The sequence below is a fragment of the Dendropsophus ebraccatus genome, chromosome 1, assembly GCF_027789765.1.
Source record: "Dendropsophus ebraccatus isolate aDenEbr1 chromosome 1, aDenEbr1.pat, whole genome shotgun sequence".
Lineage (NCBI taxonomy): Eukaryota > Metazoa > Chordata > Amphibia > Anura > Hylidae > Dendropsophus > Dendropsophus ebraccatus.
Genome location: NC_091454.1, coordinates 119,274,719 through 119,300,219, shown reverse-complemented (window position 1 = coordinate 119,300,219; position 25,501 = coordinate 119,274,719). Strand labels below are relative to the sequence as shown.

Sequence of the window (25,501 nt, the reverse complement as noted above, 5' to 3'; positions counted from 1 at the left end):
GTCAGATAATCTTTCTGTGTAAAAGGGCCCTCAGATTGCAGATCAGTCCTCTGTAGGCAGGTTATGTTTGAAAGAATCTCTCCTCCCTAATGTGTTGGAGCTGTGGTCTAGGGGTAACTTACCTGTCTAGAGACCTGCCAGCAGTTCATTCTCTGGTTCGAATCCCCTGATGTCTTTTTTTTCTCATTATTGTATCATTTTAAGGGTTCAAACCCACTTGCCGGATCTGCAGCGAGTCTCCTTGCTGCGTTTTGCAGCGAGACTCGCTGCAGATCCCAGCCCTATACTTTCATGAGCAGAGAAACTCGCAGCAGGGATGTACATCCCTGCTGCGATTTTGTCTGCAGCCCTCCCCATTAACCCCCTAGCCGCCGGACATTATACATTACCGGGTCCCCGTTCCTGCTTGCTTCGGGGCTCCTGATGTCTTCACGGCCCGCCCGGCCAATCAGTGCGCTGCGGCGGGGCAGCGCACTGATTGGCCGGGCAGAACGTGCCGGGAGCCGCCGAAGCAAGCAGGAGCGGGGACCTGGTAATGTATATCCTGCCCGCCCCCCTGCAGCCCGATCGCCGCCAGCCCCATGATCGCCCCCTGCACCCCCCGGCCGCATGATCGCCCCCCGCACCCCCCGGCCGTACGATAGCCCCCACGCAGCCCCCGGCCGCATGATCGCCCCCCCCGCAGCCCCCGTCCGCCCCAATCGCCCCCAGCCGCATGATCGCCCCCCGCACCCCCTGGCCGCAAGATCGCCCCCCGCAGCCCACGTCAGGGGATTCGAACCAGAGAATGAACTGCTGTCAGGTCTCTAGACAGGTGAGTTACCCCTAGACCACAGCTCCAACACATTATAGAGGAAAGATTCTTTCAAACATAACCTGCCTACAGAGGACTCACCTGCAATCTAACAGCTGAGCGAGCAGGAGGCCGGGCAGCATTGATTATTCATGAAGAGGGAGGAGGGAGGAGGATGCATGACAAGTGTGGCACGAACAACTGCTCTGTGACAGTAGGAGACATAACATTGTACATAATCCACTGCACGGAAAATTACCCAAAAGGCACCATGATCACTGGTGGACTGCCAGCTACAGCACACTGTCAGCACCTTAGATAGTGCCCGGGAGCTGACGGATTCGCTTAAGGCAAAAGCTGAGCAACAGCAAGGGGTTAAGAAGGGGAAGATGAAAGGGCACTAGATTTATTATTGTTGTGTACAAAATATTGGTGCAAAGTCAAACAAAGAGGTAGCTAAATACAAAAGCTTACACGCTCTAACACACACAGCTAACCATATCACATAAGCCATACAGTGTCTGCCATGGAATCAAAAGCAGTGAACTTTCTAGTTATGTGGTATAGTTCTGTCCTAACTTTGGGGCAGAATTACAAAATCCCCCCAAGTGTTTCTTAAAAGTAAGGGATAAAAAGTAAGATTATCCACACACTATAGCTATATGTATGTACGCAACGACTAATAATGATCACACACACAGAGCAAGTCAAGGATGCCCTTTAACTTAAAAACAAAAGGGGAAAATTACATTTGAAAAAAAATAAAATAAAATTATATATATATATATATATATATATATATATATATATATATATACACACACACACACACACACACACACACACATATACACACTACCGTTCAAAAGTTTGGGGTCACCCAAACAATTTTGTGTTTTCCATCAAAAGTCACACTTATTCACCACCATACGTTGTTCAAGACATTGACAACGTTAGAAATAATGATTTGTATATGAAATAACATTGTTTTTACATCAAACTTTGCTTTCGTCAAAGAATCCACCTTTTGCAGCAATTACAGCATTGCACACCTTTGGCATTCTAGCTATTAATCTGTTGAGGTATGTGTGTCATCTAAATACCCCAATACCCCAAGCAAGTAATATGTGAGAGGGACTAGCTTTTAGGTTTTGTAGCAAAGGAGCCCAGCAGCATCCAGTCTTGAAAATCTTTATTATGCTTACAAGCAGAGGTACAACGTTTCGACTTAAAATGAGTCTTTGTGCATACAACAACATGCAGAAACTATTATTATTATTTATAAAGTGCCCTTAATTCCAGAGCACTATATAAGAGATAGGGGGTAACAAACAGGAACAATACAAGATCAAAAACACATTACATGAGGGCAAATGGCAAACTGGTACATGGAGGAAGAGGACCCTGCCCGCGAGGGCTTACAAGTAGGGATGGTCCGAACAGAGTTCGGTTCGGGTTCGTACGAACCCGAACCCTCGGTAATGATTCCCGCTGTCTGCCCGCTCCGTGGAGCGGGCGGACCACCTGGAAAACTGGGATACAGCCATAGCCATAGGCTGTATCCCAGTTTTCCAGGCGTTACTCCCACTGTATCAGCCCGCTCCACGGAGCGGGCAGACAGCAGGAATCTGCTGCAGAGCGTTCGGGTTCATAAGAACCCGAACCTCGGCAGGTTCGGACCATCCCTACTTACAATCTATAAAAGGTACTGGGAGAGAGACAGGAGGTAAAGTGCAGCCAGTCAAGCGTGATTCAGAGTTATTGTAGGTTGTAGCCTAGTTTAAAGAGATGGGTTTTCAGGTTCCTTTTGAAAGACTTTATGGTGGATGAGAGCCGGATGTGTCGGGGTAGCGAGTTCCAGAGTATGTGGGTGGCTCGGGCAAAGTCTTGGAGGCGGTTGTGTGAGGTACAAACAAGAGGGGAAGCAAAAGGAGGTCACTGGAGGATCGAAGGTTGCTTGAGGGACGGTAGCGGGATATCAGGTCAGAGATGTATGGGGGGGTTAGTTGCGAATGGCCTTGTACGTTATGGTCAACAATTTAAAGTGAATACGTTAGGCAGTGGGGAGCCAGTGAAGGGATTGGCAGAGGGGAGAGGGTGAGGCGAAACGTGGGGAAAGGTGGATTAGTCGTGCAGCAGAGTTAAGGATAGACTGAAGAGGCGCAAGGGAGTTAGATGGAAGGCCAGAGAGGAGGATATTACAGTAGTCCAAGCAGAAAATAATGAGAGCATGTACCAGCAGTTTTGTGAAGTCAGGGGTGAGAAAAGAGCAGATTCTGGAAATGTTTCTGAGGTAAAGGCGGCAGGAGGTGGTCAGGGCCTGAATATGTGGTTTAAAAGACAGGGCAGAGTCAAAGGTGACCCCAAGGCAGCGGAACAGAGCGCAGCCATTGATTGACAGATTAGACGGCGGGGTGGAGCGAGATGGGGAAAAGATGATTAGTTTTGTTTTCTTTATGTTGAGCTTTAGAAAACGGGAGGAGAAGAATGAAGATATAGCTGATAGACACTCTGGAATCCTGGATAACAAAGGAGGTGACATCCGGACCAGAGAGAGGTAGATCTGAGTGTCATCAGCGTAGAGGTGGTACCTGAAGCTGTGGGATTCTATTATATGTCACAGGCCAGAGGTATAGATGGAGAAGAGGAGAGGCCCGATTACAGAGCCTTGGGGAACACCAACAGTGAGGGAATGAGGAGAGGAGGTGGTGTGGAAAACATTAAAAGTGCGGTTGGAGAGGTAAGAGGAGATCTAGGAGAGGGCTGAGCAAGTGATGCCAAAGGATGAAAGAATTTGTAATAGGAGAGAATGGTCAACTGTGTCGAAGGCAGAAGATAGGTCAAGGAGAAGGAGCACAGAGTATTGGTGTGAGGCTTTGGCAGTTAGCAGGTCATTGGCCACTTTGGTTAAGGCAGTTTCTGTGGAGTCGTGGGGGCGAAAGCCAGATTACAGGGAGAAACAGGGATCTATTGGTGCTGTTGGACCTTTTCCATTTGCTTGATATCTTTTAGGTTTTGTCAGAAGCATGGCTTTCATCTTGAACCAAAGGAAAGTATTTCCAATGGGTAGGTGGTCATGTATCATATCTAAGATGTACAGAATTGTCTTCTACATTGATTTCTGCACTCAGATTTGGAATATATTTTGTGGGTCAAATGTTATGAACACACAACATTGCAGCAACCAGAAACATTCCCTGTGATGCAGTTATTTTATTGTTCTGTCCCTGGTGCTGAACACAGAGCTATATGTGCTGGATCCAATTCTTATGAACTTTTTAAATGGCCAGATATACCCCATAAGCAAGCACAGATCTGCTATATCAGGGTTCACTAACAGAGCCTATCACACTGCTGGAGAATCGTGCAGCAAGGCCTGCATGGACATTATTAGCTTTTTTCGTGCAGCCCTTGCTTTGGAGTAAAATAATAAAGATATACGTACCTGATCATGTTCCAGATGTCGTACAGTCTTGTCTTTCCTCTGAGATTCCTCTGAGCTGCAGTTCTAACTTATGGTCCGGTCTCTGAAGTAACAGGCCATTCAGCCAACCACTGGCCACGTTGCTGTCCTGTCTCGGACAGTGATTGGCCAAGCAGCCTGTCACTTCAGCCTGTCACCTGGTAATCCCACATACAATGCTGGAGGACACAGGGGGAGCCTGGGCAGGTAAGCATTGATTTATTTATTTTTTTATCAGCTGATGATTAGAGATGAGCAGAACTTTTGGACTTTTGGTCCGAAAGCCGCTCACTCCAGTGCGATGCCTGCGATCCCGGGTGCATAGTTGCACTCCCGGGAATCTGCGGGCAGGATCTTCCAGGGAATTCATGATACATTCCCTGGAAACCCAGGGAATGTATCCTCAATTCCCTGGAAGATCCTGCCCGCAGATTCCCGGGAGCGCAACTATGCACCCGGGATCGCAGGCATTGTAATAGAGCGAAGATGCCGTGGGACCAAAAGTCCGATGGTTCGCTCATCTCTACTGATGATCGGCTCTTTCGCTAATCAATGTCTTTATTACAAAGTGCGATATTGACCTGATTCAGCCAATAATCTATTTTCTGTTCCAGCATGACAGTGGTCCAGCGCACAAAGCAAGGGCCATAAAGACATGGTTGGGTGAGTTAGGTGTAAAAGACCTTAGACTGGAGATTGTGAGCCAGGCCCTCTCATCAAACGCCGGTGTCTGAGCTCAGAAATGGATGAATGTGCAGAAATTCCCACAGACATAATCCAAAATATTGGAGATTGTCTTCTTATAACTGCAAAGGGAGTATATATTAATGCCTATGGATTTAAATGGGATGTCCTAAAACTCCTGTAGGTGTAATGTGTAGGTGTCCCCTCTACTGTCATTTAACTGGTTTCATTTCTTGTTGATTTCACTCAAAATAACTTACAAGCCATTATTTTCTGTGTGGGACTTTTTTGTCACAGTGGCAAAATTCTGTAGCAGATATTTACACTGCATTGAAAGCTGATTGCCATTGGATTACATGCAGGTACTGGTACCAAAAAAATTTAGTTATAACATACCCTATAAGGCTGCTCTTACACTGTGCAGTTTTGCTGCAGTTTTTGTGGCACCTTTAAAGCCAAAACCAGATGTGGATTATCACTTCCCTTTTTGAATCCATTCTATGCAAGGAGTGCGAATATAAGTAGCATCTGTTCTTAATATTATCTAATTTATTGATCCACACCTGATTTTGGCTTCAAAAAGGTACAGTAAAATAAAACTGCCCTGTGTAAGTGCAGCTAACAGATCAGTAACTTTTATAGAAATCTATGGTTCTACACTGTATACCTGAACACCCTCAATTTGATAAAGAGGTTTTCCTCCACAGATTTAAATAAAAACTGTAAGAAAATATGACATTCTATATCAAAATATGCGTCTGGCTGGCACAATTATAAATATCCCCTCTGTTTTTCTTCTTGCTACATGATTGACTGTATTATTAACAAAAACAAGTTTAGAAAATGATGCCAATACGGATCTTTTGTTCAACTGTGCACCACAACATCCTTTTAGTTGCTTCTTTGTTTCCTGTTTTTGTAACTAAGCCTGTATAGTACTCTTAGTTGTAAATTGTAATCATTTAAACTGGCTTTAGCACTTCTTATTTATTGCTTATCCCTAGGATAGGCTATCAATATCGTATTGATGACGCTCTATCACCCGGTCATCTGAGTGAAAGGGTTGCTCCACATGTGCAAAACTGTAGCCTCATTATTTCCTATCAGGCACAGTGCTGTATATTGGGCACCGGATTTACCAAATTGCTTATTGCTCGTTCCATGTATTTCATCAAATCAATGGAGTCCAGCAGTTGGTACTGGTGTCCACTCTCTGACGGACAGGGCCGGACTGGGACTGAAAATCAGCCCTGGCACTCCAGCCCACATACCATATCACACTGTGTCCGCAGGTTCTGTTGTGTGGTATTGCAGCTCAGTTCCATTGGCTTGAATGGAGCCAAGTTGTAATACTATAGACAGCTTGAGGGCAAGGGTGGCGCTGTTTTTGAAAGATAGCAACTACTATTTTCCTCTTTTCCCAGACTATTTCTGCCTATAAATAAAGGCCCTATAGGTAATAAACTTTTAGTCATTATAAGGTGTCGTCAGCTTATGTTCTCCCCTATAGTAGGCTCCCCTGTGCAGCAGTCCTTTTATAGCATGGGTCTCCCCTGCAACCGCCAAATAATATAGCCATACCTCCCAACATTTTGGACGGCCAAAGAGGGACACTTGTGGTTCATCCTAACGAAATTTTACAGACATTTCTTTTTCATTCAAGGATGCCGTTACACATACAGGATCTGCTGCAGATTGATGCATTTAGTTACATTGATATCTGCAAATCTGCAGCAGATCCTGTATGTGTGACTGCAGCCTTAGGTCCCATTCACACATCAGTAATGCTGTCTGTAATTACAGTCCTGCACCTGCGGACAGGATTACAAATGTGTTTCAGTTCCTGTCCGCATTTGCAGGGATCCCCTGTTATATAGGTGACACAGACGCACAATGGCTTAATTCATGATTCATCCCAATATAACAATTTTTAGGATCCAGCTTACACCACATGATAGAATAATATGCACATTTGGGTAAAGAGGGACATGTAAGGGGCAAAGAGGGACAGAGGGACTGTCCCTCCAAAAGAGGGACCTGGAAGGTATGCTATACGTGCCATTTGCAAATATAGTTGCCATTTGCCGTCCCACATAATATATGCTCCCCACAGGCAACCCACATAGTGTATCCCCACCTAGCATAGCTTCCCTTGTAGTCCCCAAGGCATAGTATAGGCAGTGGAATCCTGGGCCCCTCCGGCACATACACTACCTACCCCACTCGCGCCCCCACCTCCCTGGAACACCCAAGGGCCGCGGCTGCCGATGCTCCTAAAGGCCACTCTGCCCCTTTAAAAGCAGGGGGCACCGCTACCATTAGTTGTTCTAACAAGTCCACTGAGCTTCCGGGACAGGCCGCATGATGCACGCTGGCCCCGGAAGCTCACAGCTCCAGCCCCGTGTGCCTGCACCTCTCTAGTCTCCAGCTCGGTGACATACATGTAACAGCTGACCGCACAGGTCCGCGGGAGAGGTGCAGGCACGCAGGGCTGGAGCGGTGAGCTTCCGGGGGCCGGCGTGCATCATGCGGCCTGTCCCGGAAGCTCAGTGGACTTGTTAGAACAACTAAAGGTAGCGGAGCCCCCTGCTTTTAAAGGGACAGAGCGGCCTTTAAGAGCCCTGGCAGCCGCGGCCCTTGGGTGTTCCGAGGAGGTGGGGGCGCGAGTGGGGCCGGTAGTGTATGTGCTGGATGGGTCCAGGCTTCCACTGGCAGGGTGGCAGGCGGCCCTCCGACTGATAATCTTGGCGGCCCAGCGGGCATTTGCCCGGTCCGCCAGATTATCAGTCCGATCATGCTGACGGATCTGGCACAGCTGTCAAGGTTTGCATTATGATGAAAACCATGATGGCCAAGTGGACAGAACCCAGAAAACACTTTTAATTTAAAATACTTTAAATTGCTGCTCAGTAAAGCTGTCCATTTTTAAACATGGAGACTACAACCAACAACATCCCATGGAAAAACAAAGCACTCTGGAATAAACAGAATTCTGCAATTTTTCAATTTGTCTCTTGAATACATTACTTTACAGGAAGTATAAATAATTAATGCTATTAAATAAACTTCAGTATTTAGGTACTACACTGCAGTTGAGATCCCAGGAGACAAGATGGTTGGAATTATATAATCAGTTTACTTATAATATAAATTACTTGCCTAATACATAGAAATGTACAAGATTATGACCATTATTAGTCTGTTTCAAAGAAGCAATGAGCTTTACTGTTCTACTTTTAGAAGTTTGATGATAGATTACTATTTTTGACAAATGCACGTATTAGAGGTAAGGCTCTGTTCACACACGCTTCTGATATCCACTGCACGTATCTAGCCTCAAAATATACCTGTGACATATTCTACTGTAAAGCTGTAAAACTGCATACAGTGGCAACTGGCCACAATGTAAAAAAAAACAAAAAACACAAATATGCTGTCATGGTAAAACGATCATTGATCTCAGGGAGACCACACTGCTGACTGACGACACTGCTGGCTGCCGGTAAAAGCGCTCAACACAGTGAAATCCTAGGTGCATTGCCCCCTGGGAAATACAAATATGCAAAAGAAGAGTCAGTGGAGCCTCATTTCAGAGTCTCAAAACACAGGTCTAGCCAGATATCCCTCTTGTAAGGGTCCAGCCAAGGGGTGGCACCTGTGAGGAGACCACCAAAACCACCAAATTGAGTGGCCATTTCAGTTAATATCCAACTCAATTTACGAATCTAAGGACATGACAGGACAGGAAAATACCAAAGCCAGGTATCCATCCACAGACAGCTGCTTTGGGGTGTTGCCTCTCATCAGTGTGGAGCAGGATTCTGGCTAGTCCTTTGTTTCAAGACTCTTAACCCCTTAAGGTCAAAGCCAATTTTCGTTTTTGCGCTTTTGCTTTTTCCACTTTATGTTTAAAAGGCCATAGCGCTTGCAGTTTTCCACCTAGAGACCCATTTGAGCCCTTATTTTTTGCGACACCAATTGTACTTTGCAATGATATTTCCCCATAAAATATGCTGCAAACCCGGAAAAAAACATTTGCGCTGTCAAATTGAAAATAAAAGGAATTTGTTTTTATTTCAGGGAGTTTCGTGCTTACGCCGTTTGCCCCATGGTAAAACTGACTTGTTATCTATGTTCCTCACATCAGTACGATTACAACGATTTGTAATTTATATAACTTTTATTTTATTTGTCTTCTTTTAAAAAAATAAAACCTTTTAAAAAACGAATTGTGTTTAAAACTGCTCTATTCCCATCCTTATAACGCTAAGGTGAGGTGTAATTTTTTGTGCCATGATCTGTACTTTCTGTCGGTACCTTGTTTGCGACTTTTCCATTACTTTTTTCTGGATTTGACGCGACCAAAAATGCGCAATTTTGCACTTTGCAATGTATTACGGAGCCGTGATAAGCGTCAGTGCAACACTGAGGCCCAGACCAGGCAGAAGAACGTATCTCCGACCCACTAGACACCAGGGACGTGCTGAGCACAGTATTTAAATGCAGCTGTCAGGTTTGACAGATGCATTTAATTGCTTAATTAGCCGACAAGGCAACGGTACGCGCGTCGGCTAATAGAGGCAGAATTCCGAGCGGAGTCAGAATTTCTGCCTCTTTTCCTCTACAGCATCTATTTACTAATTTAATTATATTTTAAACTATCCTTACAGCACTGCTGCTTCAATCCTCCATAGCTGCAGGCAAGTAAACAAAGTCTGGCATGAAGGACTAGATTGGCTGCACTGGAAGCAGAGGAGGATTAAAGGGGTTAAATGGTTGGTGTCATTTATCAAACTGGTCTAAAGTAGAATTGTCTTAGTTGCCCCAGCAACCAATCAGATTCCATCTTTCATATTTCAAAGGATCTGTGAGGAGAAAAAAGTGGAATCTGATTGGTTGCTAGGGGCAACTAAGACAATTCTACTTTACCCCTAAGTCTACAGTGATGCAATATGTAAAAAGAAAAATATTTCCAATTTACAAGCATTTCTTAAAATGTATCCTTTGAAATATATAGACGCACTAATCCCCTATGTGCTGTTTTGTCTCATTATCTGTTGCCCTTGGTCACGGCTCGCCAGGCATCCACTTTCTTGTGTCACATTGGTTTTCACTTGACATGAAAGCAAGGGGGATTGTGGGAAAGGGTCTGCACTGTTGCATGGCAGCAGCAGGGTCACAGTTCAGAGAGGAAACTACACAGAGAAGAAAACTGGTACAGTGATTAAAGTAACTACTAAAGCACATTTGTTCTCCTGTGCATATATATGTATGTGGTACACATCTGATCTTACTTCTCTGCTTCATGATGACACCAGCCTTTTATAGCCGTGCTTGTTTTTTTAAACACATATCCTAGGAAGTGGGCAAATTTTTCAATAACACTAACCCCCCCCCCCCTCAACAAACGTGCAGTGGAGTTCCCTGAGTTAATACAAAAAGTCTACAGCCGACTTGGTGGGTAAAAACCCAATAATAGAAATACTTAGGCCTCCTTTACACGGCTATGTGGGTCGGGAGCGCAGTGTCAGAGGAGCTCCAGCAATCACAGACTGTGCACTTGTGAAGGGGTCTCAAATCAATGGGCTCAAATCAAATGGTCATGTGCACTGGCCTTTAGACTAGAATGGGTCCGATACTATCCACAACCAGCAACTGCAGATAGTATATAGATTGTATATTCCAGCTGCACAAAGGTCTTACCTTGCTGAGTCCAGCACTGGTGCTCTGGTCCCTCCTCGTTTACTCAGTTTCACTTCCCCTGATAAGGCTCTGAGGAAACCGCAGCCTAAGAGATGGCGCTGGACTTGGCAAGGAGTGTATAGTATATTTTATTATTCACATACCTGGCAAGCTGTAGTTTTTATTTTGTTAAATTGGTGGTGGTCCATACAAGCATTTTTTTTGAAAATTTCCTTAAAGGGGTTGGCCACTTTATAGTAAAATTGCTCTGTGTACAGTATTAGTAACTGTACTCAGTGTATATACTGACAGCAGCTCCCTGTGTACCTCATAGAGCCTATTTCAGACCCCGTCCTCCAGGCGTTTCTGTCCATAAAATAGCTGACATGGACAAGTGAAGCGCTCAGAGTAGTTGTCTACCATTTGTCAATTTCCTATTATTCCTATTGGAGCAAAAATTTCCTGTAAGTCTCCATACATCTTTACGTTGCCCTACTCAAGGATAAATATTACGCATTGGCAAAAGATCAGCACACTTAAATGACTAAAAATATGCAAATAAGTATAGGCTGAATGTTTTTGCATTGTAAGGATGCTACTAGTATAGAGTATATGCCACCAAGTTCTGAGAAGACTTCAAATTATGTCACAAATGTAGTAAATATATAGCATTTATAACATATAACAGATCACTTTACAGCACCTTGAAAATCCCAGAAATATTTTCCCTAGTCTGCACTCCCAGCAAGACACATCAGCATTAGCAGGTCCAATACAACAACAACAACAGGAAAACAGGGGAGCGAAATGCTTCAGCTTCCATGGTCTTTTTCAGATGCAGGTCTTTCTTGCTTTTTCTTCTTGATAATATCCAATATAGGTATGTACTGGTCATTTTATGTTAGCCTAATACAGTTGTTAACCTAATACAGTAGCTGCAGCCCATCCACTGTCACCAGACACCTCAAATAGACACAATGCCCACAGTGCAGTTACAATATGCTTCTGGTGGCCCAGAAGGGTTATAGCATCCACATAATGCTCACAACAGGAGTCACTGTATTGCTAAATCAGCCCCAAGGCAGGTTTAACGCCCGAAAACGGACCACCAATGTTACACTATATTACTGTGCTCCCACACCACATCCCTACCAGTTACTGTCACCCTCACAGAAGGACCTGCCACACTACTCCTGTACACCCTCTATTGGTGGGAAGGATCTACCTTAGCTTCCTACCCTTCACTGATATCTGCATTAGCTGTGGTATTCCCCCTTTTGTGGGCAGGAGTGGACAGCAACCACTTTTACAGCAAAAGCCAGAAAGTGGATACTGTTACCTGCTTCTATTAATTCATTATCAGGTATAGGCACCCCAGCTGCTGGGTGATACAGTGAAGATGAAATGAAGCTATAGATGCATTTTTCAGTTGCCATGACTACCGGGTTTTGACCATGTCTAATGACATATTCTGACGTGACAACGCACTGCCTCATCCTACACATTTGCCAACCATTTTGTTCTTCAATGACTAAAACTAAATTTAGTTAGTAGGGTGCAAATTAGTTTAGATATAGCAATGACCACACCATTAAGTTTTTTTAGCTCAGTTGACAAACGTGAAATCTGTGTATACAAATCATAAAATGCACCCCCCTCACCACCACCACCACCATACATACAAACAAACACTTAGAGCAAAATTATGATATTCTTGAAACTTGCATTCAATTTAGAAGTTTAACAGGGTTCTTTATCTGCTTAACAAGGCAATAAAAACATACGAAGAGAAACTTGTGCACCATTTTCAGTCCCCTGAATGCTGCAGGACCATAAACAATGGATGCTTTCACTGTGGTTGCTATGACTACGTCAAGGGACAAGCATATATCTGCACTAGAAATGTTTAGTGAATATAAAATCTAAAGATCTAAACTTGACAAAGCAGTGAATTAACCAGCGAAGTAATTAATCTCTATTTTATCTCGAAAAAAATTCTGTAAATAAAATTAAATAAAAATAAAGTATGCCTCTGGACGTAGCCATGACAACTACAGAGAAATCATGCTTTGTGTTATAATATAACTTTCATTCAGAAAAGTTGGAAAATCATAAAAGGAGATTTATGAAATGCTCTTAAAGAAAGGCCTGTCTCAACTATCACAGTGCAGTTTTCATTTAGTGTTGTTGAAATCGAAAAGCGGTGTTGTAATAGGTTGCTATGAGCAACAAAGTTTGTTTTATTTTTGACAGTTTATATATTTATTATACATAGGTCTGGATTTATAATCTAAGGTGGTATTATATCATGAATTTAAAGGGGTAGTTTACCCCAAAAATTTTTCTTTCAAATCAACTACTGCCATGAAGTGCCAGAGATTTGTAATTTACTTCTATTAAAAACTCTCAAGCCTTCCAGTACTTATCAGCTGCTGTATGCCCAACATGAAGTTGTATTATTTCCAGTCTGGAGAGCAGGAGAGGTTTTCTATGGGGATTTGCTCCTGCTTTGGACAGTTCCTGACATGGACAGAGGAGGCAACAGAGAGCACTGTGTCAGACAGGAAAGAAAACACCACTTCCTGATAGACACACAGCAGCTGATAAGTACTGGAAGACTTAAGATTTTTTAATAGAAGTGAATTACAAATCTCTGGCACTTCATGGCACCAGTTGATTTGAAAGAAATTTTTTTTGGGTGGACTACCCCTTTAAGTAATGAAACATTTATAATTTTCAGAAATATATACTAATATTTATCATATTATTTATATGCTGTTTTGCCTAGAGTGTCAGTATCTGTAGTTAATACTAATACTTTTAGGGTCCACATTTCATGATAGAAGAGCAGTATTATTAACAGAATTGGCACATTGATGGCATTTTGAGTATTTTAGGAAGGTATTCATCTGATCATTTTGAGGAAAGTCACAGCAGAAGAATACTTATCATGTGCAGAGGTAACAAAATGCTTGTGGTGTATGTGGTAAACCTTCAGACTTGTCAAACTGCATCCATGCTTGCGTATCTGTGACTAACCCAACCTGGCTAGCAATTCCAATGCAATGTGTCTAGGACACTCCCTTTTATACAAAAATACCTGCATTTTATACATGCATTCTTCAGTTCAGCACCTGAGACAGACAGAGGGTACAAAACACTGATGTGCAGCCAAGACAGTCCACGATCACACAATGAATACCAATTATCACATACAATTCCCAATATCTATACTAGAACAATGCTGATTTATCCCCTGATAAGCACTAGCTGTCTGCTCAGCGAAGATCAATACTATGTATTCAATGAAATGCCAGTAGGGCACCAAATAAGTGCCAGTTTTCAGCACCCCCGACAATGCAAATTCCCCAGGCCAAGAGTGTATGTGTACCTTTCTGAAGAGGACGACTTCTCGGAGTTAACTGACATCAGCAGCTCAATCTTCTACTTGATTTCTGGAAAAATCTGAAAATATTCCCCACCAGGATTGTCTGCTGTGTCTTGACTTGCCAAAGGAAGCACAAAGATATGAGAAATCAGGAGCTGAAGAGTAATCCGTTCTGAAGGCAGAAGGCTACTGAACTGGTGTCACCACAGAAAGAAAAAGAAAAAAAAAAGAAAAGAAAAAGAAAAACAACAAAATGGAAAAGCAATTTACTGGTGCTTTTCAGAAAAAGAAAGCTCCAGAGGCATCAGGCCTGGCTGAACTATACACATGACTGTTTATGAAAGCAGGAAGTACCATTCCTTTCCAGCACAGGGGTGTTCCTAAGCAGAGAATGAAAGGGCTGCATTAGGCAGCAGCTCCCTGATAACTGAATGGCTGGCAATGTGCTTAGGAGCAGCGGAGATGTCATCTCTCCCTCCACAGTGCGCTTTTTATTCCTTCCATGCAAAATGTTCTTAGGAAGATTGAAGAATCAGTCCAATCGGACAATAAAATGTATCCCAGAAAGCAAATCTCCTTGATGGAGGTTAACAGAAGCCGACTCCTCCGTGGGCTGGTTTATCTTGAATTGCAAATAGGAACCTTTTACATGTAGATGTCATAACATTCATGCATTTGGTGCTTCTCAGTGCTTACATTTCCTCTGGCCACCCCTCACACAATCACATATTGCTCTGAGCCAAGGAACAGCAACACCCATCAGCAGAGCTTACATGTTGTTATATACCAGTGGACAGAAAGGAAAAATGCCCAGCCTGTAATGGAGCACATTCACAGGGGCACAGGATTGCTGCTATTACCAGACCTCTGCCAGTGGTGGGGGAGGGCACATCATGCACCAGATAGGACTCTCATTTTCACCCTAAAGAACCCAATGTTATCACAAAGAAGCAGCACAGCTTCCATTTTTTTTCTTAACACAGACAGTGCAGCCTGCAGAATAACACATCCTTCACAATGTGAGATACCCTAGCTTAAGGCTAATGACAGTGACTAATTCACAGCAGACAGACAGAAGAGCTATTCAAAGCCATTGCCTAGGTTATAGCAGGCCATGCACATAACATTATAAGAATTGCTGTGTGAAAGCGCTTCTTCAAATAATGAGAAAATACAGGTGAATGATTTATAAATATAGGCAAAAGAACCCCCCCTCCCAAATAATAATTAATTGGACTAGAAGTGATCCGATCTACTATGGGGGTTTTTTCATAACAATTTGTATTTTCAACACTTCAAGGGGTACTCCAGCTGTACCAAATGACTGGATACAGATCAAAAGGGTTCAAAGGTTGAAACACTGATAATGGTTAGAATAAAGGAATCAGGGTGATGTATATTGCAGTACAGCTCTTACAGAACGTTTTTACCAAGCAGAATAACTAGGCCTGGAGGTCACTGTGAAAATGCTAAAGACTCTAAGGCCTAGATTTGTCAACATCTGTAAAGTAGAAACATGTATAAACTACCCACAGCAACCAACCACAGCTTAGTTTTCCATTTATTAGAGCCGAAAGCTGTGATTGGTTGCTATGAGCAATTCACACCAGTTTTTATTTGATAAAGATAGGCCTTTGTTTTGAACCTTGTGACTGGATCTCTACCAATCTGCAGGTGATGGTATATATTAAAGACATGCTGTCTCCCCCCTAGTTTGTATGTGTGTTGTAGATGTGCGGCCAAGCGCATTTTTAGTTAATTAGTAATTATTAGTGATGAGCGAGTACTAAAATGCTTGGGTGCTCATTACTCGAGACGAATATCTACTGATACCAGAGTGCTCGCTTCGAGTAACGAACCCCATTGAAGTCAATGGGAAACTCGAGCATTTTTGCAGGGGACCCAAGTTCGGTAGAGGAAAGGTCGTGTGAAAACCTGTCAACCTCAGAAAATTATGGAAACACCACGGAAATGGACAGGAAACAGCAGGAGCAGCATGTATGCATGCCTCTGAGGCTGCCTAATGGCACCATTATGCCTAATTCTGGGCAACAGCTGTGGGATACAATCTGTTGGTGGCTGCACCTATACACTCAGTGACACCCCCTTTACACTGTGGAAGCAGTAGTGAACTTAGATATGCCTTGTGTAAGAAATACAGAAATCAGAAAATATAGTAGAGGTCCCAATAAAATAGTACTGAGCACTTCTTAAGGGTCTGTATGCAACACCTAATGTCCCCTTTCTGCCAGCAGCCGATCACCACAGTACAATTTAAAAACGATTTGAAGCCCTTACAAGGGCTGTTAGGTTGTTTTGCAAGTATTTCCTGCCTACTGGAAGGCTAATTCCCTCCCTAACGCTCTCCCTGACCAGCAGCAGCTCTGTCCATAATCTCTTCTAGCATGCATGTGAGCCGAGCCTCGGCGGCCGAGATTTTTACATAGCAGAGGTCATCTGATCTGGCCAACCAATCGCTGCTATCGACATGTATAGGCCCCACGTGATCGCAGGATGTACCAAAGAGTCTCCTGCATGTTTATTGGCTGAGAAAAAGCACTGAAACTTACAGGGAACGGATGATGATTTTCTCGAGTATAGCGAGATGCTCGTCCGAGTAACGAGTACCATCGAGTACCCTACTACTCGAACGAGTACCAAGCTCGGACGAGCATGTTCGCTTATCACTAGTAATTATCTAATTTTATTTTTTCTAAATATGGCTAACTTTTTTTTATCGGTGTTTGCATTCTGCAATAATTTTTCTCTATGGGCTCGTGTCGGCTCCTTTTAAGGAAGTTGGCACGAGCCCAGAACTTCCCAGCATGCAGAGCGGCGGGTTAAGATCCATTGATCCTTTGCCTGCTGCTCCATCTATACACTCATACTAACCAGTGTGAGATCGCGTGTATTACTAGCTGTCCCTATCTCCCTGTCTAAGGGCCCTATTCCACGGGCCAAGCAGGGCCTGATCAACGATGTAAACGAGCGCCGATCTGCTAGATCGCCGCCCGTTTACTGGGTCTATTCCACGGCCCGATGATCTTTGAGCGAGGGCTGCAGGGACATCGTTACCGATGACTTTGCAGCCCTTGCAGCATATATTACCTGTCAGGTCTTCTCCTCCACTCTGTCTTCCTCCCCGAGTCCTGCACGCTCTGGCTCCAGAATGGCCTGTCAGCTGACAGGTCACTCAGCCAATCACGGGCCGCGGCGGTCCCGGCCTGTCATTGGCTGAGCGGTCCGCCAGCTGACAGGCCATTTTGAAGCTAGAGCACGCGGGACCCGGGGAGGAAGACAGAGCGGAGGAGAAGCCCTGCAGGTAATGTATGCTGCGCTTCTCAAACCGTTGGTCACCCGCCGCGCATCGCTACGGTGGAATAGCGGTGCGCGGCGGGCGATCGACGATGGTGAAACGATGACTTTATGTCTGGCCATAAATGAACGATCAGCCGATGACACGATCATCGGCTTATCGTTCTCTCTATTGGAATAGGGCCCTAAGTCTATTTATATAGATACAGACTGCCTTTGCAGCCTGTTTCTAACACCTTACCTAATCCTCCGTCCCTGGGATGTGCCGTCGTGTGCTGCCATCTTGGTGACATCATTGTGTACCAGCACTGGAACACATCGCTGAAATACAGTGACATCACAAAGATGGTGGCGTCCAACGGTACAGCCCGGGGGCGGAGGATTAGGTAAAGTGTTAGATACAGACTGCAAAGGCAGGGAGGTTAGATTAATAGTACAGAAACTTAAGTTTAGGTGATAGGTTCTCTTCTTTGTTATCATTCGAACGTGTCCTGTGTACATAAAAAGATGTCTGGCTGATATCGATGGATTTTAGCGCCACACAAAAAATGCGATCAGCCATCAAGTGGGCATTTTCCTGCTCTTTGGATGACAAATCAGGCAGATATCTCACTGTGTAACAGAGACAGCAATCGGACAACAAGCGTGCAAACGCTCACTTGCCGGCTGATTGCAGTCTTTCAGCATGTCAAAAAATCATCAGCCGCCACCCGCACATCTCTCTTTGTAATTGGTAATGCAGTCAATGGCTGAGTAATGCAAGGTCTGTACAGACATTGCTGGCCACATGATTACCGAGCCAAGTAAGAGACTCGGTAGGCAAGCTCTGATCCGGCAGATCAGCACTTGCTTGAATCGTGTTGGGCCGTCTAATACAACCTTAAACCCGGACAACCCTTTAGAACTAGTCATTAAATGACAACTGATAACGTACAAGCTGAGAAGCATACATAGCAGAAAGACGACAACATTGACTGAAAGGCTACATGAAAATGGAAATAATTAATTATTACTGAAATAAATTTCCATACAGGTAGACATAAGCATCTATTCAGCTTGTGCTCATAAAGCATATTAGGGCCCAGGGTAGGAAACAGATAATTACTCTAAGAATCTTTATCTTATATTTATCTTACAAAGTCATCACATTTTCATAAACAGCATAAACCTGCCAATATCAAAGACATTTGCTGGAGGTTGAGTGTATTGGTTAATAAAAGCAGGAACAGTACACTGCTGGGATGACTTGGTGGTGACTCATAAACATGCTACCTACATACACACCTACATGCCTGAACGTCTCGAAAAGCAACCTTTATAACCATCATGCTGAAGAGAAGAGATTAAATGTCTAATTGTTTATACATTACAATTCTCTGAATGCTAAAACGGAAAGCTATAAGAGGGTACAACATGATTCTACTGAAATAGCTATGTCTTCTCAACAGTTACTATGAAAAAGCAGACAGAGAAGACAGGATTTAATAACAGCAACACATCATACACCAATATAAAGCCCAAGTCCATTGGAGTAACATGCTCAAAATAGATTAAATCCCCCCACTACCACCTAGGCGGTCAAAAGATCACCCTATCTTTTTAATCCAATGATTTTAAAAACATAACCATTATTTGGTACAAATACAGGTTTTGTCAGTGGACAGGAAAGATATGGTGATCTTTTGGCCACCTAGGTCAGAGGTGTCAAACTCAAATACATATTGGGCCAAATGGAAAGATTAAAGGACAACTCCGGCGGGACCCCCCCCCCCCCCCAAAAAAAAACAAAAAAAAAACACAGACACCATACTCACCATCCCTCCGGTGACGATCGCCACTCCATTCGCCCGCCGTCCGCCTCACCGTCACCTGCCTCCGCCGTCCAGCGATGTCTCTTGCTTCCGGGTCCATGAGAGAGAAAAGGCTGCCAGTGCGCTTGCGCACCGGCAGCCTTTTCATTGGCTGGAGTGCATCACATGGCTTCCAGCAAGCTCAGCCAATCAGGGCTGAGCAAGCTGGAAGCCATGTGATGCGCTCCAGCCAATGAAAAGGCTGCTGGTGCGCATATGCACCAGCAGCCTTTTCTCTCCCATTCACTCTCAATGAAGACGCCGAAGAGGAAGAAGACCCGGACCGCCCCCCAGCTCTGACGTCACCCGACACCAGAGAAGAGGAACGTGACGACCGTAATAGGTAATGTATACATTCTTTCACTTCCGGGGTGGGGGGTCGAAAAGTGGGGGAAGGGGGCCAGACCGGGTATTTAACCACATTACAAAGTTATATAACTTTGTAATGTGTGTTAAATAAGCCAAAAAAATTTTCCGCCGGAGTTGTCCTTTAACAAAGCTATTGCATGACAAGTATAGGATAGAGGCAACTCCCTCATATGTCTGCAATTAAAAGTGTTTTCCGGTGCTTAAGAACTTTTTATATTATGCTGTAGTTATACGGAAAATAATAAAGAGCCTATTCACGCTCCCGTGGAGTCCTTCTGCGCCATCTCCAGGTCTCCTGCTGACCGCTGCCACTGCCACATCCAAGAAGAACTGGCCGTGGCGCTGTCCAGTCTCAGTCATTGAGTGGTTCAGTGGGCTGACACTGCAGAGACAAGTTAAAGCGACTCTGGACCCACAATCTGTCCCCCCCAAACCGCTTGTACCTTCATATAGCTGCTTTTAATCCAAGATTTATCCTGGGGTCCCTTTGGCAGGTGATGCAGTAATTGTCCTAAAAAACTACTTTTAAACTAGCAGCCCCATGCCCAACGACCGGGGCTTAGATTGTATATGCATTAGGCTAGCACAACCTCTCTGTTCCTCCTCCACGCCCTCTACGCTCCAGGCAGATTGTCTCCTATTCATCAGCTGTGTGAATACTGAACATGGGCTGGATCGTTAAGGCACCTGTGCAAGGAGAAAATGTTCCAGTGGCATTCCTAATTATGAAGAGGGTTGGGAGGGGTGGTGCAAAGTTAGGGCACAGATACTCCAGTATCTGTAGTCATCTGGGCGGTGAGCCGCGGCAAGTAGTCACTGTCCCCTGGGCGTTCCGGAGCGGTAATCACACCCCTCTGGGCATGATTAGCCTGCTTAATTGTGGCGACGTCACCGAGAGGCGTGCTGTCCCTAACGTCAGCATGCCTACGTTCTCGCTGTGCCGCACTTGCGCAGTACAGCGGGTCCACTCCGCACCATACTGCGCAGGTGCAGAAAGCCTCAAACTCATTGCTGGAGATCCGGCAAGGAGTTTGAGGCTATTTTGCACCTGCACAGTACGGTGCAGTCCGGACCCGCTGTACTGCGCATGAGCGGCAAGGTAATGACGTAGGCGTGCTGACGTTAGGGACAGCATGCCTCTCGGTGACGTCGCCACAATTATGCAGGCTAATCACGCCCAGATTACCACTCCGGAACGCCCAGGGGACAGTGACTACTTGCTGCGGCTCACCGCCCAGATGACTACTTGGGGCAATTTACATACAAGGCACCAAGTTTATAGAGTAAGTTTTCTGGTTGTACATTCCAGGGGGGTGTAAAAGCGTGTTTGGGAAGTGTGCTGCTACAGTACATTTCGATAGCGTGAGAGGTGTTTTTTAGGTGATTGGTTCCCTTTAAAGCATTACTGTCATTTGCTTTAACTTTTGACATGTCATCAGACAAGTCAAAAATTATTGATTGCAGTGATTCTCACTGCTGGGACTCACTGCTGTCCTAAGATACAGCCAGGGGGATTGAACGGCGTTGTGCTTCACTCTCCTGCCAGGAAAAGATCCGACTCTTCATAGAACATAATAAAGTGAAACAGGCAGACGTGCACTGCCACGCTCCCTTCCTAGCTGTATCAGAGACCCACTACAATCAATAACCATTTATTAATGGAAATCAATATGGTTTGTTTGTAGTGACCACATATATAAAGAGTTTACAGCTCTCCATGGTGCTGACCACCGTCACAGCATGTAGTCTGCTGCCAGGGGCGTAGCTAATGTCCCTTGGGCCCTGGTGCAAGAGTTCAACTTGGGCCCCCCCCCCCCTTCCTTGACCAAGCTATGCGATAGATAGATAGATAGATAGATAGATAGATAGAGATAGATAAAGACTGATATTACCAATAATACCAGTATATAGGATGGAAATATAATCACCATACATATTACCGCCATGCTGTTACTGACCAAATCCTGTATACTGAGACCAATATTACCAAGGCGCAAATATTACCGCCACACCACAACCACTACCATCACCACCATATTGTTACTGACCAAATCCAGTATACTGAGAACAATACTGACTAATACCACCACATACTACCACCACTGCTGCTACTGACTAACACCACCACATACTGACCAATACCACCGCTGGTACTGAATAACATCCACTGTACACAGATCACTATCACCTCATCCAGAAGAGGCAGACCCAGCTCTACACAGGTTCTGTACACCATATACATTACAGTGCAGTTACATCAGGTGACTCACAGGGGACGTCTTCTTTGATCGGAGTTCTTCCCTTTTCATCATCTTCTCCATCTGGGCCATTATGAGAACTTCTTCGAGCCACGAATCCACAGAATCTGCCAGACAGAGATATTAGGCTCCTCACTCTGTCACCATCCTCATCTCTATACAAACTGCACATCTGTATTGGCCCGTTTACACCCTCAGTTAGTGGGTAGGCTGACTCTGTTACCCCCCCCCCCCCTTATAGTGTATGCCCCCCTCTGTGTAGAGATGGCCCCTTGTTCAGTCTTCCATATATATATGGCCCCTTGTTCAGTCTTCCATATATATGGCCCCATGTGCATCTCCTTGACAGCCCCTCTCAGTGTAGTCCCCCCTTTTAGATGGTCCCCTCTCTGTTGTCCCCCTTATCTTTTCCCCCATATAGATGCCTTCCTTATGTTTCCCCCCCTTGTAGATGCCCCCACTGTGTTGTCTTCCTATACTTTCCCCCTCATGTATATGCCCCCACTGTGTTGTCTTCTTATACATTCCCCCCTATGTTACCCCCCATGTATATGCCCCCACTGTGTTGTCTTCTTATACATACCCCCCTATGTTGTCTTCTTATACATCCCCCCATGTATATGCCCCCACTGTGTTGTCTTCTTATACATACCCCCCATGTATATGCCCCCACTGTGTTGTCTTCTTATACATCCCCCCATGTATATGCCCCCACTGTGTTGTCTTCTTATAAATACCCCCCCTATGTTACCCCCCATGTATATGCCCCCACTGTGTTGTCTTCTTATACATACCCGCCCTATGTTACCCCCATTTATATGCCCCCACTGTGTTGTCTTCTTATACATTCCCCCCATGTATATGCCCCCACTGTGTTGTCTTCTTATACATTCCCCCCATGTATATGCCCCCACTGTGTTGTCTTCTTATAAATACCCGCCCTATGTTACCCCCATTTATATGCCCCCACTGTGTTGTCTTCTTATAAATACCCCCCCCTATGTTACCCCCCATGTATATGCCCCCACTGTGTTGTCTTCTTATAAATACCCCCCTATGTTACCCCCCATGTATATGCCCCCACTGTGTTGTCTTCTTATACATACCCGCCCTATGTTACCCCCATTTATATGCCCCCACTGTGTTGTCTTCTTATACATTCCCCCCATGCAGGGCTCCAGATGGCGACCAAAATGGTCGCCAATGCGACTAATATTTTGCAAATGGCGCCCAAATTTATTAATCTGGGCGCCATTTGCGACTGGCCCCGGCGGCGGCGCGCTGTCTCTTTAAGTCCGGTCCCCGGCTGATGCGCGGCTGATGCGCGGCTGCCGGGGGTGTCCCGTCCTATCCCCGGCAACGCGGCGCATCAGTGAGCTGCCTGGGGCCCTGACTTCCGGCACAGGAAGCGCGCGTCAGAGACGCTTCCTGTGTCAGAAGTCACAGCCCCGGCGTACAGAGAGCTCACTGATGCGCCGCGCTGCCGGGGATAGGACGGGACACCCCCGGCAGCCGCGCATCAGCCGGGGACAGCGTCCGAAGAAGAAGAGGATCGCCGGGGGAGCGGGTTGTCAGGTGAGTTTGTGTGTTTGTTTTTTTTAAATACTGCTTAGCATAGAGGAGGAGGGGGGGGAGGGGGGGCACCTATAATGAGGGGAAGAGAAGGGGGGGGGCATCTATAATGGGGGGAAGAGAAGGGGGGGCATCTATAATGGGGGGAGAAGAGGGGCCATGTTCAAGGGGGGGAGAGGGGGCTATCTATAAGGGGAGGGGGTATCTATAAGGGGGGGAGAAGAGGGGGCATCTATAATGGGGAGGAGGAGGGGGCATCTATAATGGGGGTAGAGGGGGTCATCTATAAGGGGAGGGGGTATCTATAAGGGGGGGAGAAGAGGGGGCATCTATAATGGGGGGGGAGAGGGGGCATCTATAATGGGGGGGGGAGAGGGGGCATCTATAATGGGGGGGAGAGGGGGCATCTATAATGGGGGGAGAGGGGGCATCTATAATGGGGGGGAGAAGGGGGCATCTATAATGGGGGGGGGGGGGGGGGTCATCTATAAGGGGAGGGGGCCATCTATAAGTGTAGGGCAAACTGGCTGCAGACACTGGGAGATAGATATATGCACAATTATTATTATCAGGGCCCCTCAGGTGTCTGTATTGTAGGGGGTCACTTGCATTAGTCACTAGGTGAGAGATATATCTATCTATATACTCATCTTGTGGGGGGGTCACTATGGCTGCAGTCATAAGTCTAGCTCAGTATGTATAGACTGTTGCAAGCTTTTAAAGGGAACCTGTCACCCCCGGTGCCGGGGTGACAGGCTCCCAACCCCCCGTTAGAGCCCCCTATACTCACCTCATCGCGCCGGATCCCGCTTCTGAAGATGGTCGGGTCACGGAGATCTCAGCCGCTGCAGCCCGGCGCGCACACTGAGAGATGAGTCCAACGCTCATAGAGAATGACGGAGCGCTGTACTCTCCTGTCATTCTCTGAGCGTTGGACTCATCTCTCAGCGCACGCCGGGCTGCAGTGGCTGAGATCTCCGTGACCCGACCATCTTCAGAAGCGGGATCCGGCGCGATGAGGTGAGTATAGGGGGCTCTAACGGGGGGTTGGGAGCCTGTCACCCTGGCACGGGGGTCAACAGGTTCCCTTTAAGTTCAAGTTCAGAAGAGTAAGCCTCATTAAAAGGCTAGCCAAGTGAAGCTGAAGTACTGAGTCAGACTGTATATGGTTGTCAGACTGTATATGGTTGTCAGACTGTATATGGTTGTCAGGTTGCAAGTTTCCATGTTGAACATTTTCAAACTAAGAAAAGAGAGAATCTAAAGGAGGAGGATGCTGCCGTGGCCTCTGCACACAGTAAGTCCCATTTAACATAACATTAATTTTACATGGTTTAAAATGTTGGCGACCAAATATTCTATTTGGCGCCTAAATTTTTCAGGTTAGGAGCCAATGGCTCCTAGGTAAATTTTTTAGTCTGGAGCCCTGCCCCCATGTATATGCCCCCACTGTGTTGTCTTCTTATACATCCCCCCCTATGTTACCCCCCCATGTATATGCCCCCACTATGTTGCCCCCCATGCATATGCCCCCACTGTGTTGTCTTCGTATACATCCCCCCCATGCTACCCCCCATGTAGATGCTCCCACCATGTTGCCCCCATGTATATGCCCCCACTGTATATGCCCCCTTGTCAAGTAGATAAAAACAAAAGGGGGGGGGGGGGACAACAACTCACCTTTAACCTCGTTCCCCCGTCGCAGCTCCCTTCTCATCTGCGGTGTTGGACGGCCCCCGGCTGACGCTGGCTCCCTCCTTTCATCCCCTGTGCCCGCCGCTCCGCACTCCTGAACTCCCAGCCGATGTTCCACTACCTGGCGGTGTCCCCGGGATTCCCCTGCAGTACATGCACCAGGAAGGTCAGTGTGCGCGGGGGCTTTTACTTCCGGGTCAGGGAGCGCTCGCTGACCCGGAAGTAACAGCCCCGGCGTACACAGCTCCCTGATGCGTGTGCTGCAGGGGAATCCCGGGGACACCGCCAGGTAGTGAAGCATCGGCCGGGAGTTCAGGAGTGCGGAGCGGCGGGCACAGGGGATGAAAGGAGGGAGCCAGCGTCAGCCGGGGGCCCGACCTGGAGAGCGGAGCGGCGGGCGCAGAGGATACAGGGAGAGGGGCTGCGGGCCCC

The 25,501-nt window shown here is 45.9% G+C and overlaps 1 protein-coding gene across 6 annotated transcripts in view; it reads right to left on the bottom strand.

Annotated features, from left to right (window-relative positions):
• Positions 1-25,501, bottom strand: part of SRPK2 (SRSF protein kinase 2) — a 124,224-nt gene that overhangs the window by 53,187 nt on the left and 45,536 nt on the right. Inside the window, exon 1 of one of the 6 annotated variants that reach the window (XM_069977748.1) lies at positions 14,014-14,504. The exons of the other annotated variants lie outside the window; for them this stretch is intronic. Coding sequence (XP_069833849.1) covers positions 14,014-14,051 — 38 coding nt within the window. The 5' untranslated portion in view covers positions 14,052-14,504. Of the gene's footprint in view, positions 1-14,013; positions 14,505-25,501 lie in introns of those variants that run through there. 6 annotated transcript variants of the gene reach the window in all.